General features: G+C 39.0%; 1 protein-coding gene across 1 annotated transcript; it reads left to right on the top strand.

Annotated features, from left to right (window-relative positions):
* Nucleotides 1–3,443: 3,443 nt before the first annotated feature.
* On the top strand, nt 3,444–15,391 carry LOC128859064 (cytochrome P450 CYP12A2-like). Its single transcript, XM_054095763.1, has 4 exons — nt 3,444–3,825; nt 3,899–4,015; nt 14,071–14,521; nt 14,586–15,391. The coding sequence occupies exons 1-4, from the start codon at nt 3,491–3,493 to the stop codon at nt 15,195–15,197; spliced, it is 1,515 nt and encodes a 504-aa protein (XP_053951738.1). The 5' UTR covers nt 3,444–3,490; the 3' UTR covers nt 15,198–15,391.
* Nucleotides 15,392–20,724: the final 5,333 nt, after the last annotated feature.

Raw genomic sequence — 20,724 nt, forward strand, 5'->3', positions numbered from 1 at the left:
GTTATTTTAAAATCAGCCGCCACTGTACAAGGTCATTGAAGTCGGCTTGCGTTACTAAATGCGGCACTGTAGTCCCAAGTTCACTGGGTGTTGGTATAAATTCCGATACTTCTGGTTCCCCGCATCTCGCATTCGATGCAAGGAATGTGGATAGCATTGTTGGTGATACTGTTGGTTCTCCGCCCCTTAATTCGGGAACATCATCAAAAATCTCCATTGAAGTCGCTATACGTTCTTCTGGTGAGTACAGAACCGCTGGAATAACCGATACTCCATTAGCGTAGCGAATTTTGTTGCGACGAAAGTATTGGTACCCTTTAGTTTGAGTAAAAGTTACGCAAAAGTAGCACAGTTCACTGCAGTGCTCCGTACGTGGTAGCCAAATTGTTGGTATAGAGTACTTTATTGTTGACCTTCGATCAGTAAACTTGCATAAATTTCTATAGCAATAGTCGCACACGACTTCCGGAATATACCACAAGTAAGGAACATAAGCAGTCTTGAATATTTTCTGAAACGAATTAACCACTGTTTTCGTAATATTTTTAAAATTTTTACTTGGTGCGAATAAGCCACAAACGTAACAAAAGTTATTTCGAGTCGGGCACTGCATTTTTCGTAAGATGAAATATACAGGTAGACGTTTTCGCGCAACAGAACTTAAAACAATTGTCAAAGTATACGTCTCCTAGTAGCACAATTGTCAGATGATCGGAACTTCCGGAACTGTAACAAACACACAAACGGCACAGAGTGTGTTGTATGAAACAATAAATTGAAGGTTAATAAGTTGTTTAAAAATTTGGAGTCCCTTCAAGTTATGCCGAAAAAAAAATTTTTTTTAGAAGAAAAAAAATCAATAAAATCTGAGAATTGATAATTTTTTTTTCTTAATTTTACATAATAAAAACATTTCCACGAGTCTGCCTGCAGAAATTCAGCGCGATTGGATCACGGAAAAAGGGTTAAAAATTGATCCAAAGTTTTAACCACAGGCGGATTACGAGCTCTATATTTTATACATAAAAAAAATTCTGACGTGTACATGAAAATCGCCGATACACGTGTATTTTTATTTTTTCTCCCCTTTCCGAAAAAGTATATTTGGTTCAAAGGACAGAAAAAAAGTTCGTTTTTGTAACGCAGTGTTATATACCAGAAAGACACAATTTTGCAGAAATTCTCGAACGTAACCCGTATGGAGGAAAATGTGTGACCCTGTCCGTATAACAAAATATTTCAAGAATAAACAGCATTTGCTAGTCACTTGCAATTTGCTTTCTATTGTACTACAATTCAATGGGTTTTTAAATGACATACCCAAAATTATTCTAAAAAGTTTGAAAATTTGGGGAATAATGGGGATTAAATGGTTAACCTAACTACGTGTGCCGAACCTCCAATGGTCGGTAAACACAACTACAAGTTTGGAAATCGAATGGCGTATTACTTTCGAAATAGCCCCCGAAGAAAAGGAGCTCAATCGTATCTGTGCTTTCTTGAGAAATAAGTTGTGCAATTCCCCTTTAGCAACAGTCAGAAGGATGCCGAAGACCGGCTATGAGACCAATTCAGTCGACTCCTTCCTGGCAAGCTTATCAGCAATTTTATTTGGTTCGATGTTTCTATGTCCTGGAACCCAGATCAGAGAAATCTTACCTGCACACACAAGAGATTTGATCTCCTCCTTACAGGAGTTGACCAGCTTATATCTACCATGGCGTCGCCACAGCCTTGATCGCAGATTGGCTATCGAAAAAAACTTACCAGCCTCGGTACACATTTTTCCCTCATTCAAACCCTGCCTACTTAGAAAGATTGCACTGGCACGATCCTCAAACTACAGAGATTTGTACAAAGTTCAGAGAAATACGGTGTTAAAAGCTTAATAGTGCTTCCATGTCCCTTGAGAAATTGCCTCTAAAGGTCAACCTCCTTTAACTTTATTGCGCAGCGATGGAAATATTATTAAAGTTAATGAGAAGTAAGTGCAAAACGGCATAAGGGCAGCACTGGGGCAAGTTCTACGTGCTCCGATAATGTCAATACAAGTTCTTTGCACACTCTACAGTTTAGCGATATTATAGCCCTTACGAAGGGCTTCCCACCAAACCAGGCAACCGTACGTTAAAATTCATAGAACCAGGCCTAGAAAGCTATGCTGGTCTTCTTTACCTGGATTTCAATGTTTGCCTTTCAATGGAGTTTGGAGTCAAGTACTAATCCACTAAACTTAACTCCCAATGAACTTGCTGGGAGTCTTCGCGAATTTAATGATATCTCGAATTAATTATTTACCAGTTGGACACAGCAAGTGAATCCAATCCATCTCCACCTGATGCTTCCAACGTAGAGGCCATCCTCTTCTACCACCAGCTGCTTTCAGAGTCAGAGCGTTTGTTTCCATTCGGACGACATGACCCAGCTAACGAAGCCGCTGGATCTTTATTCGCTGCGCTATGTCAATGTCGCCGTAAAGCTCATACAGCTGTTCGTTCTATCGCGTACGATACTCACCGTCGTCAACGTGCAAAGGTCCAAAAATCTGATGTAGAAGTTTTCTCTCAAACACTGCAAGGGCCGAGCATGATGAAAGCCTTGTAGAGTGTAAGTCTTGTAAGGTTTTTACCGTTGACTTACATAAAAAAATAAATGAAAGTAGCCAACAACTATGTTGAAATAATCAAAAAATAAATGCCATGAACCTATATACCAAATTATAGTAAAAATAATCAAATAATAAAAGGGATTCATTCCAACAATACCACATTTCTTTTTTTCATTATCATTTGAAGTTCTCAAGCGCTTAAAAAACAACCTTTCTGAATTTCGAGGCTGCAAAGAGACTTCCGGGTGTTCCAATTTTCGCGAGAACCCTTTAACTGTTTTTTTCACGATTGCCCAGATATTTCTATGATTTACATCAATGTGAACTTTCTTTCAAAAACCCTTATTCCTTATTAACCTGAAGAAACTAAAAAAATATCTCGTGACTCGTAACAGTGACAACGATAATCCAGCACAAAATAAACAATTATTCAGAAGATATGGAAAAATGCTTTCTTTTTAACGCTTGCGAAAAGAATTTACGAATCGAATGTCGAAACATATTTTAGTTTGGCTGAAGCAGCGAGCGAGTGAAGTTCAAGAAAATTTAAATGTTTTCCAACAAATTTAATTCTGTGGTGATAGGCAAAAGCGGCATCGCAGATACGATCAGAGAAAGAAAGGGTTGGCTGACCATAAAGAACGTGAGTAAATATAAAGCAACTGCAAAAGTTTACGACAGTGCACATAAAAAGAAAAAAAAACATTTCTTTGAAATACTCGGTGATAATATTCTTGCTATGAAAAGTGAATACATTCCCTTGGGTGAATAAACCCGAATATGCAAAAAAGAAAAAAAAATTAATTCGACCCACTTTATCAGCAGTACGCAAGCACAGCCAGCAATACCGACTCATCCAAAAATGCGGCACAGCTAAATGAAATGGCCATGGAATGGCAGCGAGCGCGGCCATTCTGCGAGTTGCCAAGAGATGGCGTTTTTAATTTCCTACGTAAATTTTTACCCGGAGGCCGGTATTACAACTTAGACTCGACTCAATTAGTTATGGCAATGAAAGAGGAGTATGGAAATATTTACAAAGTGCCGGGCATGATGGGTCGGCCTGACACCGTGGTTACACATCATCCAGACGATTTTGAACGTGTCTTACGTAACGAAGGTATTTGGCCGATAAGGCCAAGTTCAGCAACGTTGCGATATCACCGGAGTAAGCTGCGCGCAGAGTTCTATGAAGGCGTCGAGGGGACAATAGCAACGTATGGGCAATTATTTATTTAAATTATATTAAAATGTATGTATATGCATTCGCTTAATCTTCTTATTGGATAGCCAAGGTGAGCAATGGAGCTCATTTCGTTCGGTCGTAAATCCGATACTTATGCAGCCCAAAAACATTAAAATGTATCAGAAAAAAATAGCAGAAGTGAACCAGGAATTTGTCAACAGGTAACGTAGTGGCTTTCTCCATGAGGATATAACAAATTTGTATTTAACGTCACCCGTGGTTTAGATTTTTATTTTGGAAAAATTCACGTGTCAGCAATGTTTGGAAATAATTCAAAACTACTTCCGAAATCTAGGTTGTCTTAACTCTATCTAAGTCATTTAAGTCTCAATCATAATTGTCATCCCACCAGGCAGTGAGTAAACATATCGGTCCAAGTACCAAATCTCTCAATTGTATTTTTTGTGAAAAGCGAATTTGCGTAAAAATCTTTGCCTTTAAGGTTGTTTCATGACTCTAGCACAGGTACTTATTAACAAGTTTTAACAATTTATTTGTTCCTTTTAATCTAATTTTTTTTGTTTTTAAATATAATTTACCCACTAAAAAAAGAAATAAATAATTGGTGCGTACACTTCTGTTAGGGGTTTGGATGAGCTCCTCCTTCTATTTGTTGCAAGTGTCTTTTGTTCCGCAAACTTCGAAGGGCAAATGGTTTTTTATGATGCGCTTTTTCATGGCAGAAATACCCTCGAATGTTTGCCATTCCCTGCCGAGGGGCGATGGCTATTAGAAAACGATTTTTTTCGCCCCCATATAAATTCTTCTTTCAAATTTTGTGCAAATCTGAACCAAAGTCGAAAATTTTGTATCGATAATCAAAACTTTTAAATCGAAATGTTAGAAAAAGTTCGTTTATGCAATTTTATAGTCTACTGCGTGGGTCAAACATCGCGTAAATTTTTTTTGCGACGGGCTTGCGTATTTCTTCTTATAACGAATGCTCGACATTTTCTTCATGCTAGTATGGGAGAAAACATCCAAAACCGTCTTATGATTTGCATGGTTTTTGCATTAGAATGAACTTTACTTTCATAAAAAATTATTAAAACTAAATGAAAAAAGTCTAAATTGTCAAAATTTGTCAAAAGGTCCCTGTCCTAAAGTTTTTAAACGCATTTTATGTGTAAGAGTAAAGAATGAATACAAAAAAAAAGTAGTTGTTTATGCTTCCTCATCACCAACGTTGTGAAGCCGTCATTAAATGGTGTAAGGCTATAAGGAGGGGATAGCTCCAAATATTTAGGTGTGATTCTCGACAAGAACTCAAAATGGGCAGAGGATAGAGTAAGGAAAGCTACTGTAACTCTATTCTCATGCAAAAAGGCACTAGGAAGCAGATAAGGCTTTTCTCGTAAGAACACTCATTGGGCGTTATGGGACCTATCCTTCTTACGGGATTATACTGGTGGACGCCTCTCATCAATAGTACGATTAGAAACAAGCTTCAGAGTGTTCAACGCATGCCGCTTGTCTATCAGCGACGCTCTAAGAACGATACCTTCTGTGCTCTGAGTACTCTTTTCTTCTTCGTCTATGGGGGCTTAGTTGGTAAACAGAATGCAGATAACACTGTTGCTCGGCTAGCCACAACTAATCAATGGTGGGATTTAGGTGTTGGACAGACAGCCTTAACATTCGGCCTTGGTTCGAACAACCCTGCTGACTATTGTTTGAATGAACTATACTTTAATAGGATATTTAGTACTAGAATTCCAGCCAGTTGTGAGTGGGTTGACATATATCTGGTCGGAAAAACTGCCTACGGTGCTTTACTGATGGTTCAAAGCTTGACGATAAAGTTGGCTTTGGTGTCTACTGCAAGAACCCAAAAGTAAGCGTGTTGATCGTCTTCCTATTCATTGTAGTGTAGGTAGGTAGGTTAGATGGTAAGAGTACCCCAGGTACACTACAAGTAGCACTTACGTGCTTTTTTGATACCATAATGTGGACCATTACCGGCGAAAAAAATTTAGGGAAGAGAAAACCGTTTACGGCCATCCAGTGCTGTTGATATTGTGGAGGAGAGAAAATGGATCTAGCTGGAAAATTTATTCAAGCCATCCCCAAAGATCATGTTAAGGAATCTCAAGCGCCTCGCCGCCAGAGCCGGACATTTGCAAAGAAAGTGTTCAACAGTTTCTTTTTCTGCAGGATCCCCATATATTCGCAATATGGGTTGTACGGAATTCCAAGCTTCTCCGCATGAGCACCGATCACCCAGTGGCCAGTGAATACCGGAATGAGTTTGGAAATTGAATAGCGGGGGATTCTCATCGCCTTAAGCGTTTTGTTTATATCGTATTTACGTCATAGTGTTTTCGAAATAGTACACAATGAGACGGCCCTCCTGTCTTGGACTTTTTTGTTCATTGTAGTGTATTTAAGGCAGAAATTTTAGCCATTAACGAGGTAGCTGCCTGGTTAGGCAAAAATGTATATTTACTCCAATAGCCAAGCGGCGATTAAACCTCTTGGTGGGGTTGCCACTAATTCCATCAAATGCTGGGCATCTCGCAACGAGATGGCCGAATATTTCCGCATCTATTTGATATGAGAGCTTGGGCACAATGACATACCAGGTAATTGTAAGGCAGACAAATTAGCAAAAGAAAAATTTCAGAAATCGTCAACAAGTACTTTTAACATTTGGTTATTAGGATTACGATTTATGGCGGCCGCCGTAGTCGAATAGGACTCGGAATTCTGAGTGTATTTCTGCCAAGAAAAAGCTCCTCATAAAAAATAGCTGGCGTTCGGAGCCGGCTTGAAACTGTGGAACAACATCAAGACACACACCACAAATAGGAGGAGGAGCTCGGCCAAACACCAAAACGGGCTTACGCGCCAATTATATATACATATATTAGGACTACCATATTTATTTTCATGCTCGTAACGCTGCATACGGTTGCTCCATCTTAGAGTGATTTGAAGAAGTAGCAAAAAGGCTGCTGACCATTAAAAAGGGATTTTCCAAAAACATCCGCTAGTTACGATTCTGGTAGCATCAATTTCAGCCAAAATGCAATGTGTAGGGTACATCACATGTAAAATAAGCCAAAATAAAAAAAATTCTATAAAACTGAAATTATCAAATAAAATGAAATGAGAAATGCCAAAACAAAATTCGGAAATTATAAAACCAATTACACACTTAAGCACATGTAGATATACAAAAATACATGTTTTCCAACGCTTTCATAAAGTCTTACCAAATTGTAAACCAACACAAATATTTAGTTAAGCTGCAACAGCGAAAGCGTTTGGTCTTGAGAACTCGAATTTAAAAATGTTTTACGCGAAAATGAAATGTCTTGCGATTAACGAACTCGGTATCCGAAAAAACTTCATAATGATCACAAAGCGATTGCAGGCAACAAAGCAGGTGAATAACTTAACAGAAATACGTGGTTTTGTACTTACACACCCACATACATATAAGCTTTGCACTGCCAATTAGTGTATGAAATGTAAAAATATTTTGTAGCATTCGCAGCAGATTTCCTCTGAAAATAGCCTTAGAGACTTTGTATGTATGTGTATGTGTTAATTAGACATGTAGAGATCGACTGCTCTTTCACATGACCTTTCGACATACGTTTAATAGGTAACAGTGTTTAAGGAGGGATATAAGTGAAGCCACCATTGCATTGCTGAAATTAACGTCACAGTCAAATTGAGTTGAGTCAATGGCATAAGTAATTTGTTGTCGATTTTATCAACTGCCTTTTTAAGGATTTTTTTTACTGTATGCCCTAGTTTTTTTTAACTCAATCAACCCAGCACCACATATGGTAATTGTCAAAAAATTTGGAATGAAACGAAATGTAATTAAGCGGAATAACACATACACACGAGTACATTAATAAGGGAATTCAACGAGTTTTATTTTGCTTTGCTCAATAAACGATGTTCAAAACCTGTGCACTTTATTTTCGACAGTGGAAAAAAATTAAATTTTAAGACGCAAGTTCCTATTCAACATTGCTTTTCGATGACACCCCAACTGTTGGGCCCCAATGAGTTATTCAACTTTGGATTGAACCAGATTTATTGGTGACTATGTCAATAATGCTCCTTTTTATACATATGAGAATAGAAAAGTTGAGGAAATGGTTTAAGTACCTGTCTGACACTCGCCAAGTAGCACTGAAGCGGAAGTGAACGGATTCAGTGGTAAACCTATCCTTTTAGGAGTTGACCAATTTGGATCTGCCCCATCTCCCTCGCTCCGCGCCCCCTGAGCGTTCTGCATGGCTGTAGAATTGAAAAGACTTCTGCCTAAAAAACTATAGCAGGCTGCTACTCCCGATGTCACTTTGGACCCGTCAGTGAAGACAGAGGTACCAGCCTCGGTGCAGATTTTCTCCTCGTTCCAATCCTGCCTACTTGGAAAGATTGCCCTAGCACTACCCTCAAACACTAAAATGTAAAATGACTAGAAAATTATTATTCGGAACATTTTACCAGTAGTTTTGGTTCACCAGCAGATTACAGCAAGAACGAAGTCAGAGCGCAGAGTCCTTTAATTGCTTTAGTGGTTATTGAATTTACTAAAATTTAGTTTTGAGAATGAAAAATGCGCAATAAAATGAGGCACCTTATTACACGTTAATTTGGTGCTATCGTTCAATAGCTCATCCGACTCGTGGGTAATTATCGACCTAACACCTGTTTTGGATAACCGATGCAACATGGAATGAACAAAGCTTTCATAGTCATCGGACCGATGATTTTCCAACACACCTTCAATGACCTCTTTCATTGCTCGTCTGGTATTAAATTCGTCTACATTCAAGATTTTGTTATTGTTCAAATTGAGTTTGACTACTTAAGACTTCTTCTAATTTTTCTGAGAACCTTTTACGCTGGTCACATAAAGGTTTTGCCTGAGAAGACCACTAGTAAAATGTTCCGAATAATAATATTTAATAATAATAATTAAATAATAAGTGAACATTATTTCTATATCATTAGCATGAACTTGCTATCACATCAGTAAATTAATGTTCACACATTCGCCAGCCTGCCGACGCATCATTGGAATGGCAGCGAGCGCGACCATTCTGCGAGCTGCCAAGAGATGGCGTTTTTAATTTCCTACGTAAATTTTTACCCGGAGGCCGGTATTACAACTTAGACTCGACTCAATTAGTTATGGCAATGAAAGAGGAGTATGGAAATATTTACAAAGTGCCGGGCATGATGGGTCGGCCTGACACCGTGGTTACACATCATCCAGACGATTTTGAACGTGTCTTTCGTAACGAAGGTATTTGGCCGATAAGGCCAAGTTCAGCAACGTTGCGTTATCACCGGAATAAGCTGCGCGCAGAGTTCTATGAAGGCGTCGAGGGGACAATAGCAACGTATGGGCAATTATTTATTTAAATTATATTAAAATGTATGTATATGCATTCGCTTAATCTTTTTATTGGATAGCCAAGGTGAGCAATGGAGCTCATTTCGTTCGGTCGTAAATCCGATACTTATGCAGCCCAAAAACATTAAAATGTATCAGAAAAAAATAGCAGAAGTGAACCAGGAATTTGTCAACAGGTAACGTAGTGGCTTTCTCCATGAGGATATAACAAATTTGTATTTAACGTCACCCGTGGTTTACATTTTTATTTTGGAAAAATTCACGTGTCGGCAATGTTTGGAAATAATTCAAAATTACTATCGAAATGTAGGTTGTCTTAACTCTATCTAAGTCATTTAAGTCTCTATCATAATTGTCATCCCACCAGGCAGTGAGTAAACGTATCGGTCCAAGTACCAAATCTCTCAATTGTATTTTTTGTGAAAAGCGAATTTGCGTAAAAATCTTTGCCTTTAAGGTTGTTTTATGACTCTAGCACAAGTTTTAACAATTTATTTGTTCCTTTTAATCTAATTTTTTTTTTTTTAATATAATTTACCCACTAAAAAAAAAAATAAATAATTGGCGCGTACACTTCTGTTAGGGGTTTGGATGAGCTCTTCCTTCTATTTGTTGCAAGTGTCTTTTGTTCCGCAAACTTCGAAGGGCAAATGGTTTTTATGATGCGCTTTTTCATGGCAGAAATACCCTCGAATGTTTACCATTCCCTGCCGAGGGGCGATGGCTATTAGAAAACGATTTTTGCGCCCCCATATAAATTCATGTTTCAAATTTTGTGCAAATCTAAACCAAAGTCGAAAATTTGTTATCGATATTCAAAACTTTTAAATCGAATTGTTAGAAAAAATTCGTTTATGCAATTTTATAGTCTACTGAACGGCACAAACATTGCGTAAATTTGTTTTTGCGACGGTCTTGCGTATTTCTTCTTATAACGAATGCTCGACATTTTCTTCATGCTAATATAATAGGACTATGAATAAGTTCGTTACGGTTTTACAACAGATGGCGTAACTTGATTATTATTCCATCGATCCACATTTCCAAACATTCATTGGAGAGCTACTGTCGTAAGGCACAAACGTCAGTATAAGTTTTTTATTTGAAGCGTAAACAACAATATTTTTACCACACTTGAAAATGTCGAATTTCGTGCCAAATAATGTGTTTTTGCGGGGAATTCTTCTTCATTATTTTAATATGAAGAAAAAAGCAGCCGAAAGTCATCGTATCTTGGTGGAAGTTTATGGTGAGCATGCTCTATCTGAGCGAACGTGCCAGAAGTGGTTTGCACGCTTTAAAAGTGGTGATTTTGGCTTGGAAGACGAAGAACGCGAGGGTGCGCCGCCAAAGTTCATGGATACCGAATTGGAGGAATTGCTCGATCAAGATCCGGCTCAAACGCAAGAAGAGGTTGCAAAAACTTTGGGAGTTGATCAATCAACCATTTCCAAACGTTTAAAAGCCATGGGAATGATCCGAAAGGTAGGCCATTGGGTGCCGTATGAATTGAAGCCAAGAGACGTTGAACGCCGTTTTATGGCATGCGAACAACTGCTTCAACGGCACAAAAGAAAGGGTTTTTTGCATCGAATTGTGACTGGCGATGAAAAGTGGGTCCATTACGACAATCCAAAACGTCGGGCAACGTATGGATACCCTGGCCATGCTTCAACATCGACGTCGGCGCAGAATATTCATGGCCTGAAGGTTATGCTGTGTATCTGGTGGGACCAGCTGGGTGTTGTGTATTATGAGCTACTGAAACCGAATGAAACGATTACGGGGGATGTCTACCGACGACAATTGATGCGTTTGAGCCGAGCACTGCGAGAAAAACGGCCGCAATACGCCGATAGACACGACAAAGTTATTTTGCAACATGACAATGCTCGGCCACATGTTGCACAAGTGGTCAAAACATACTTAGAAACGCTCAAATGGGATGTCCTACCCCACCCGCCGTATAGTCCAGACCTTGCGCCATCCGATTACTATTTCTTCCGATCGATGCAACATGGCCTGGCTGACCAGCACTTCCGTAATTACGATGAAGTCAAAAAATGGATCGATTCGTGGATTGCGGCAAAACCGACCGAATTTTTCACAAAGGGAATCCGTGAATTGCCAGAAAGATGGGAAAAAGTAGTAGTAAGCGATGGACAATATTTTGAATATTAAATCTGTAACCATTTTACGTCAATAAAGTTTCAAATTTCGAAAAAAAACCGCACGAACTTATTCATAGTCCTATTAGTATGGGAGAAAATATCCAAAACCGTCTTACTTTCATAAAAATTTATTAAAATTAAATGAAAAAAGTCTAAATTGTCAAAATTTGTCGAAAGCTCTCTGTCCTAAAGTAGTTAAACGCACTTTATATGTCGTCCCCTTAGTATAACAATAGCCTATGTGCTCATAGGCTATTATTTTTTTATTGAATTTTTGGATTCTCCATCGTCGATTTTATATGTGGTCAAAATTTTGTCAAATTCTAGTTCCACAAAGTGGGTCAAAAAGTCAATCAAAAAATAATAAATATTTACAGACATAACGATTTTTGAGTGAGAGCTACTTTCGACAAAAAGTTTGAAATTCATTTTCTCAAAACATCAAAAAATTTATAGGCTATTTTAATACTAAGGGGACGATGTAAGAGTAAAGAATGAATACAAAATAAAAGTAGTTGCTTATGCTTCCTCATCACCTACGTTGTGAAGCCATCATTAAATGGTGTAAGGCTATAAGGAGGAGATAACTCCGAATATTTAGGTGTAATTCTCGACAAGAACCCAAAATGGGCAGAGGGCAGAGTAAGGAAAGCTACTATAACTCTATTCTCATGCAAAAAGGCATCAGGAAGCAGATAAGGCCTTTTTCCGAAGAACACTCATCTGAGTACTCTTTTCTTGTTCTTCGTCTATGGGAGCTTAGTTGGTAAACAGAATGCAGATAACACTGCTGCTCGGCTAGCCACAACTAATAAATGGTGGGCTTTAGGTGTAGGACAGACAGCTTTAACATTCGGTCTTGGTCCAAACAACCCTGCTGACTATTGTTTGAATGAACTATACTTTAATAGGATATTTAGTACCAGAATTCCAGCTAGTTGTGAGTGCGTTGACATATATCTAGTCGGAAAAACTGCCTACGGTTTTTTACTGATGGTTCAAAGCTTGGCGATAAAGTTGGCTTTGGTGTCTACTGCAAGAACCCAAAAGTAAGCGTGTTGATCGTCTTCCTATTCATTGTAGTGTAGGTAGGTAGGTTAGATGGCAAGAGTACCCCAGGTACACTACAAGTAGCACTTACGTGCTTTTTTGATACCATAATGTGGACCATTACCGGCGAAAAAAATTTAGGGAAGAGAAAACCGTTTACGGCCATCCAGTGCTGTTGATATTGTGGAGGAGAGAAAATGGATCTAGCTGGAAAATTTCTTCAAGCCATCCCCAAAGATCATGTTAAGGAATCTCAAGCGCCTGGCCGCCAGAGCCGGACATTTGCAAAGAAAGTGTTCAACAGTTTCTTTTTCTGCAGGATCCCCATATATTCGCAATAGGGATTGTACGGAATTCCAAGCTTCTCCGCATGAGTACCGATCACCCAGTGACCAGTGAATACCAGAATGAGTTTCGAAATTGAATAGCGGGGGATTCCCATTACCTTAAGCGTTCTGTTTATATCGTATTGACGTCATAGTGTTTTCGAAATAGTACACAATGAGACAGCCCTCCAACTCTCTTGGGTTTTTTTGTTCATTGTAGTGTATTTAAGGCAGAAATTTTAGCCATTAACGAGGTAGCTGCCTGGTTAGGCAAAAATGTATATTTACTTAAATAGCCAAGCGCCGATTAAACCTCCTGGTGGGGTTGCCACTAATTCCATCAAATGCTGGGCATCTCGCAACGAGATGGCCGAATATTTCCGCATCTATTTGATATGAGAGCCAAGGCATAGTGACATCCAGGTAATTATAAGGCAGACAAATTAGCAAAAGACAAATTACCACTCGCCTCCCTCTTGGTATAGAAATTGTAGTTATACCCCCTCTCAAACCTACAAACTTCGTGGTGCAAGTAGCATGCCACTTTAGCCAACAAGAGTTAGCTGGATAGTTTGACATGTACCGTTGCCATTCATAAAACAACGTAAATGCTTAGTTCTGTGCTGGGCCGAGTTATCATAGTGCCATTATAGCCTGCCTTGTCATGAAAGTCACGAGGTAAATACTGTTAAAAAATCCAAAACTCACCAAACTCTGCCCTATTGGGACCCATTGAAAAGTATTGGGAAATTGTTAAAAGAAAATTGTTAAAAACGAAAAATAAATCAAAAATGAGAAGGAATTTAAAATGAATTGGCGGAGATCAGCAAATACTGTCACAAAATCTGATGGCGATTGTCTAGCGGCAGGAGTAAAATCTAAATAGTGCCATTTTGTTTATAACTAAGAGGATTGGTATGACTTTTTTTTAACATAGGACGCTAAATAAAGAAGAAAATAAAACAAAATCGTTTTGAAATCAGCGATAACTCTATTATTGTTTAGTTAATTCATATACTTTCGTCCGATCAAAAATATTCGTGGCCATTCTATGGTAGTACGTTGGTTTCAATGTGTCGATCGCTGAAGTTCTGCCCGCGGTGGTAGTGTGAATGATATCAAAATTCTTAAATTCAACACCTTCACGGAACTGAGAATTGAGATTTCAACAAATTAACGTGAACTTTATTTAAATATTGCTAGGGCCCTATTGCAAACCACTGTATAAACTTCCGTGAAACCCGAACATACAAGTAGATTCAAAATGCTTTTAATAATTACAGAATTCGCTTAATACGCAATCCCGAAACGCTGGAAATGCCAGACGACTTCGAAGAATATCTACAACGATGGATGCTAGAATCTGTGGCAGTTGTGGCACTTGACAAGCAACTTGGCTTGCTACGGGACGATAGCGAAAATTACGAAGATGCTCTAAAACTCTTCTCGGCCTTAACTGATTTTTTCACACTAACTTTCGATTTGGAGTACAGACCTTCTTTGTGGCGTATTGTGGCCACACCGAAATTCAAACGTCTGATGAAAGCTTTGGATGATATACAATGCATAACGTGGAAGCATACAACAGAAGCCATTGTCAAGTTAGAGGTGGAACGACAACAAGGTATCAATCGTACAGAACGAGAGCAGAGTGTATTAGAGAAACTATTGAAGATTGATAAGAAAATTGCCACAGTAATGGCCATGGATCTACTCATGTCCGGCGTCGATACGGTATTCTTAGCAAATAATGCAAATTGATAAATAAATAAATAATAGATTTTAAAATTTCTTGTAGACCGGATCACTTGCAGTCGGAGTTTTACTGTGCTTAGCCAAGAATCCTGAAGCGCAGGAGAAGCTACGCAAAGAAGTAAAACGTGTTTTACCACAAAAAGATGGCGATTTCACAACGGATGCACTGAATAACATACCATATCTGCGTGCGTGCTTAAAGGAGACATTGCGTGTCTACCCACTGGCACTTGGAAATATACGTATGCCACAAAATGATATCGTCTTAAGCGGATTCAGAGTACCTAAGGGCACTGTAGTTAGTATGATTTCTGCAACTCTACTGCAGAGTGAGCGACATTATCCACAACCCAAGGTATACTTGCCGGAACGTTGGATGCGACATGGCAAGGAAGATAAACAACAAAAGAGCGAGACTGCCGTTTGTGTAGGAGCGGCAAAAGCCAGTAACCCGTTTATTTATTTGCCATTCGGTGTAGGTCCGAGAGCTTGTTTGGGACGTAGAATAAGCGATTTAGAAATAGAATTGGGTATTGCGAGATTGGTTAGAAATTTTCACATAGAATTCAATCACCCAACAGAAAAGGTGTTTAAGGGTATGTTGATTAATATGCCAAATGTGCCACTAAAATTTAAGTTCGTTGACATTGAGTAGAGAAGTGAGTGAAAGTGGATTAGATGTCAGTGAGGTCAATGGGTCTAAAAAGTTTATTGACTATGTATGTATGTATAACCAAAATATTGTATTGGCATCACGGGAATGAGTTTACAAGTCAAGTGACTGTGAATGTACGAGGGTAGGCCGATAAGTTTCTTAATTAAGAAAAAATTTAAAGAATAAAACCACTTCTATTTTACTCCCAATTTAGTCTTCTTCTTAGCGCTAAACACTAACTCCAACAGTGTTCTAGCATTTGTATGTTTGCAAAATATACTCTGTCTTGTGCTCTCCAAAATACGTATGCGCATTTAGTCTGTCGATTTCGCAAAATCCTTTACCACTAAGCCATTTTTCATCTTGAGAAACAGGTAATAATCGTAGAGAATCACATCTGAAGGCTACGGAAGTTGAAAAAGCAGTGTGAAGCATAATTCATTTTATGCAGATTGGTCATTAAAATAAATATAAATATTTGGTGTTTGGTCGAGCTCCTCCTCCTGCTTGAAGTGTACGTCTTGATGTTAGTCCACTTACAGGGACTTACAGATTTAAGCCGACTCCGAACGGCAAATGGGTTTTATGAGGAGCTTTTTCATGGCAGAAATACACTCAGAGGTTTGCCATTACCTGCCGAAGGGCGACCGCTATTACAAAAAACTGTTTCTATTATTTGATGTTCATGGACGAATAATCGAAACTACGCACTTTCGAATGGCAATCACGCACCATCCTATTCGGCTACGGCGGCCACAGTTGGGCCATTGTGAGCTAAAGCCAAAAGAAAAATCACTTTTGAGTACACTAATGTTTTGCTGTGTGAGTGACTACACAGCATTGAAAGTAAACAGTTTGTGCTGATCCAAAAATTAAATAGTTGTGCTATTTTCAGCTCACGGGGCTTTCTGGGAAAAACCGAAAAGAGGTCCGAAAGAAGAATTGCTTGACACGGCCTAGTAATTAAGATAAATAATATTACCTCTTTTTGAAGATAGTCGATGAAGATTATTCCATGTGCATACTAATAATGGTCACCATAACTTTTTCAGGCGATGACAAGACTTGCGGTCGATGCGGAACTCGTGTCACTTCTACCCATTAATTTAACTATTTATGGTTCTCCGGGCTGTAGTGATGGATTCAGCGGATATGAATAGATGCAGAAACTCTCTGAAATACCTTTTCATATAATCAAACATTATTTCGAAGTGCTCATTCGTTTGCCTTTTGGTTCCACACGGTTCCCATCTTGCGTTTAGCCTCCTCACACCCAATTATGCGTTCGCATACATTCTCTGGTGGCTATGTTTAAAAGTTTCTTCAGTGAGATACTGGACGACTTTGCTCAGATACGACCATATTTAAATTCATTTAGCCAAGTAAAAAACGATGAAAAATAATAGTGTAATTATGTCATAAACTACATCTAAAATATTGCATACTTTTGGTTTTCCGTCTTTTTATGTGAAAGTGTCGTCAGATTTGGAAAGGACCTCTCCGAGCCTTTTGATACCAAACGAAGTTTCAGACAGGGTGACTCTCTGTCGTGTGACTTCTTTAACCTGATGCTGGCATCGCATTCTCTTTGATCTCCTCTATCGACGGAAACCTCCTTCCAGGAAGTGCTAACTTCAACTTGGGGAACAAAAAAAAGTCGCGCGGGGCCATACCAGATGGTGTTTGGTCAAATAATCCAGCACAATTTGGGCTCGGTGCGATGGCGCGTTATCATCATGCGAAATCCAAGAAAAGTTTGCCCACATACCCGGCCAGCCAGGCAGACACTAATGGTCCGATGGCGTGGCAGATGTGTGTCTAACTGTCTTACCAAACATAAGAAAAAAATATGGAACTGTTCACAAGGTCCCTTTAAATTAAACATCCCCTGATCCTTGGGTACTTCACCCAGGAACCGGCATTAAGTCAGCCTTGAAATCAAATGTAGACTCTCTCTTGCCAACAAGTGCTTCTTCGAACTAAGTAGGCAACTGAGTAGTTAAGTCGACGAACAAAGCTAATACTCTACAAGGCTCTCATCATGCCCGTCCTGTCCTATCATATGGCGTAGAAGCTTGAACGGTAACAACATCTGATGAGGCTTGCCTTGCAGTGTTTTAGAGAGAGATTTTGCGCAAGATTTTTGAATCTTTGCATGTTAGCGACGACGAGCAGCGCGAGCAATGGAACAATGAGCGTCATAGACATAGTACACTGGACAAAGATCCAGCGGCTTCGTTGGCCAGGTCATGTCATCCGAATGGATACAAACGCTCTAGCTCTGAAAGTATTTGTTGCAATACCAGCTGGTGGTAGCAGAGGAAGAGGAAGACCTTCTCTGAGTTGGAAAGATTAGGTGGAGAAGGACTTGGCTTCACTTGATGTCTCCAACTGGTGCCGGTTAGCAAATTCTTCTCTTTCCATCTTCATCAAAATTTAAGTTCTTTACAAGATTGCAATAAATTAACGACGCCGTGACATAAATAAAACATAAAATAATGTAGACTACAAGGAATACAATTAGGAGGTATGTCACGTGAATCTCAGCAAAGGATGGGTTTGCCTATTCAGTTAACCCACTCACTTCACAACCCTCATTGGGAGCTTACAAACCGAACTAGAATAAAAATGAAACTGAATTAAATAAAAATATAAATAATGAATAATAAATAATAAATACGCAAGCACGAGCTCCCGCATATGTTCAACCTGTTCTAAAATTATATACTAATGGACATATAAAAATATATCTAATAACAAATTACCTTTCGAATGGACAATTCTCTGTTGCCACGTTGGGTTTGTTCGAGCTTCAATCACAACCGCAGTGTTGCATGATTTGTGAAAGTATCACGTTCGATGTAAAATCCTGGCAACATTATCAAAAGCATAACGTTCGAAGTGTCAAAAATTCGGCAAATGTTGCGCGCGAATACAAATAAATCGGCATCAATAATTTTTTGTTTGCCGAACATCAGAAGAGTATCAGTTGAGCAATTGCAACAGTGTTGCAAATCGTCTTCAGTGCAGCAGTATAGCCGCTTTTATTACGTGCCTCATACAAGCCCGTTGTTGTTAAGGAGCCAATTCAAGATTGCCATGGATGAGATTTACTGTGATTTTTTTTATTTCGAAAATCCGTAGTATTGGTAATTCGCATAATGTTGGCATGCCTGAAGCCGTCAGAGCTCTTCATTTAACAATGGAGGTACATGAATATTTAAAAAAAAAAAAAAAAGAATTAGAACTAATAAATTAATCGTTCTTAAGTTTTTACAGGCAAACATATTTAATTTTATACATATATTTATTATTTATGTATTGGTTAGGGGAATAAGTCATAGCATTTTTATATTTTCTTTTATTTTACAACAATCTGTTTGCTGCTTGGCTTGGAACTTTTTATGATCTACAAAACTATGTCAATTGTAGTTTTTATTAGTTTTGAGGCTTAGAAGTGGAATAACCCAGAAGGCAAAACTCGACATTTTCGACACCTGCTCTTCTTTGCTTTTCATCGCGGTCAAAAAGCTGCCGAAGCAGCCCGGGATACTCGAGACGTGTATGTAGAAGGGGTCACAGGCGAGTCTACAACACGGAAATGATTTGCAAAGTTGAAAAATGGTCACTTTGACGTCGATGACACGTCCCACAGCGGAGGCCTTCTGAATTCGATTCGGAAATTCGAAAAATTGGGAGCCTGGGTACCTCACGAGCTCAACGAAAAAACAAAAAAAGTCGCCTTCAAATTGCTTCTCAGCATCTCGCCCGCCATCGAGCAATACGAGGTCATAAACAGCGCTTTTTGTACCGAATCGTCACGGGAGATGAGAAATAATACCTATACATCAATATGAAGCAAAGAAAGGAGTGGTTGGCTCCAGCAGATACGCCAAAGCCGAGAGTCAAGCGGGATCTTCATCCTAAGAAGATCATGGTATGGGTTTGGTGGGACTGGGAGGGTATAGTGTATTGGGAAATGCTCGAAGAGAACTTTACACGGTCAACAAGGAGCTCTACATTACCCAGCTGCACCGCGTGAATGAGGCCATCCGACTGAAAATACCTGATCGAAATGGTCAAACCAGACTCTACTGCTATGACAACGCCAGAGGTCATGTTGCACAAGTCATTAAAGCCGCACTCCAAGAGCTCGAATGGGAAGTCCTTCAGCATCTCCCATATTCCTCGGACCTTACACTGATCTTTTCCGCTACCTGTTAAGCCATATGAAGAGCATTACCTTCGATGACAAAGAGATCCTCCTTAAAAACTGGCGCAACAACTTCTTTGGCACCAGACCATGTGATTTTCAAAGGAACGGCATCACCAAATTGATCGAGAGGAGGGAAGAGGTTGTAAACAGTAACGGCGATAATATAATTGACTAACTTATTGATATAACTATTATTAATTTTTGTTTAAATAAAAGCCTTCGATAAAAACACTACGAACTTATTCCCCAACCTAATATTTCTGGAGTTGTTCTTTTTTCTCAGAGTAATTTGTATAATATTCTATAAGTAAACTATACTATACAAACAAATTAACAAAAATCATTTTTTCCGGTATATTATGAGTTTCCATTACTTATGGAATACGATTTCATTCATGTGATTGTTTTGGCTGGCTTCGCAGTAACGCAGCCTCTAAATCCAGTTTTGCAAGACCTTGATGCAGTGTTTTGGCTCTATACCAGGAATGGCTTACTCGATATTCGCCTTTAATGGCATCGGTCCTATATGGCACTTCATTAAAAAAGAGCAAACGGCGTTAAATCGTAGCCAATTGACCTCGCCAAAACGGCTGATAACATTATTACCTAGCTTGGCGCGCAAATAATATAGGCTGTTTGGCTCCCCCGCCATCCTGCTGAAACAAAAAATCCTCTAAGACTATGCCTTCAATTTTCGGCAAAAAACAAAAATCGTTATCACGCCTCTTTAGCGATCGCCGTTCACTGAAAGAGCGTTTCCAGCGACAATTTTAAAGAAAAATATACTAGTAATGTCACCGCTCTAAAAAAAAACCGAACCAAACTGTCATTCTCTAACGTTGCATTCATAGTGAAACGATTTATACAGATGTGGCCAATAACAGACCGGTAACCGGCTCTCAGGAAATTCGACAGAATCAGCTCATTGGCTGACGTAACAGGCGATATGTTTACAAAAAACAAACTGTGATATACGAAACACATCAACCCAATCTCCGCTCATGTAGCTTCGTTGCCATATAAGCAACGACTGATTGAACGAGCGTGTGAATGCATGCGAAACAATCGTGTAGAATTCGGCTGCCGAATCCCCTGTGGCGTGGCAGCCGAAGTTCTCCTCACAATTTTGTTTATCACCATAGTTATTGGCCAAACCTAGTAATTTATCATCCTTGGGTTATTTATATTGGCTTTTCGACCATGGTGGTAAGAAATTTTGGATAATATCAGACCATTAACCAGCTCTCAGCGAATTTGAAAAAATTAGCTGAATGAAGGACGTAATCAAGGTTATGACAACGGTTTGTTTAC

This window comes from Anastrepha ludens, chromosome 2 (genome assembly GCF_028408465.1).
Source record: "Anastrepha ludens isolate Willacy chromosome 2, idAnaLude1.1, whole genome shotgun sequence".
Taxonomy (NCBI): Eukaryota; Metazoa; Arthropoda; class Insecta; order Diptera; family Tephritidae; genus Anastrepha; species Anastrepha ludens.

Coding starts and splice junctions, on each gene's coding strand:
- LOC128859064 (XM_054095763.1), top strand. CDS start 3,491: ATGGCCATGGAATGGCAGCGAGCGCGGCCATTCTGCGAGTTGCCAAGA. Junction 3,826..3,898: donor GTCGAGGGGACAATAGCAAC/GTATGGGCAATT, acceptor CTTATTGGATAG/CCAAGGTGAGCAATGGAGCT. Junction 4,016..14,070: donor AACCAGGAATTTGTCAACAG/GTAACGTAGTGG, acceptor TAATAATTACAG/AATTCGCTTAATACGCAATC.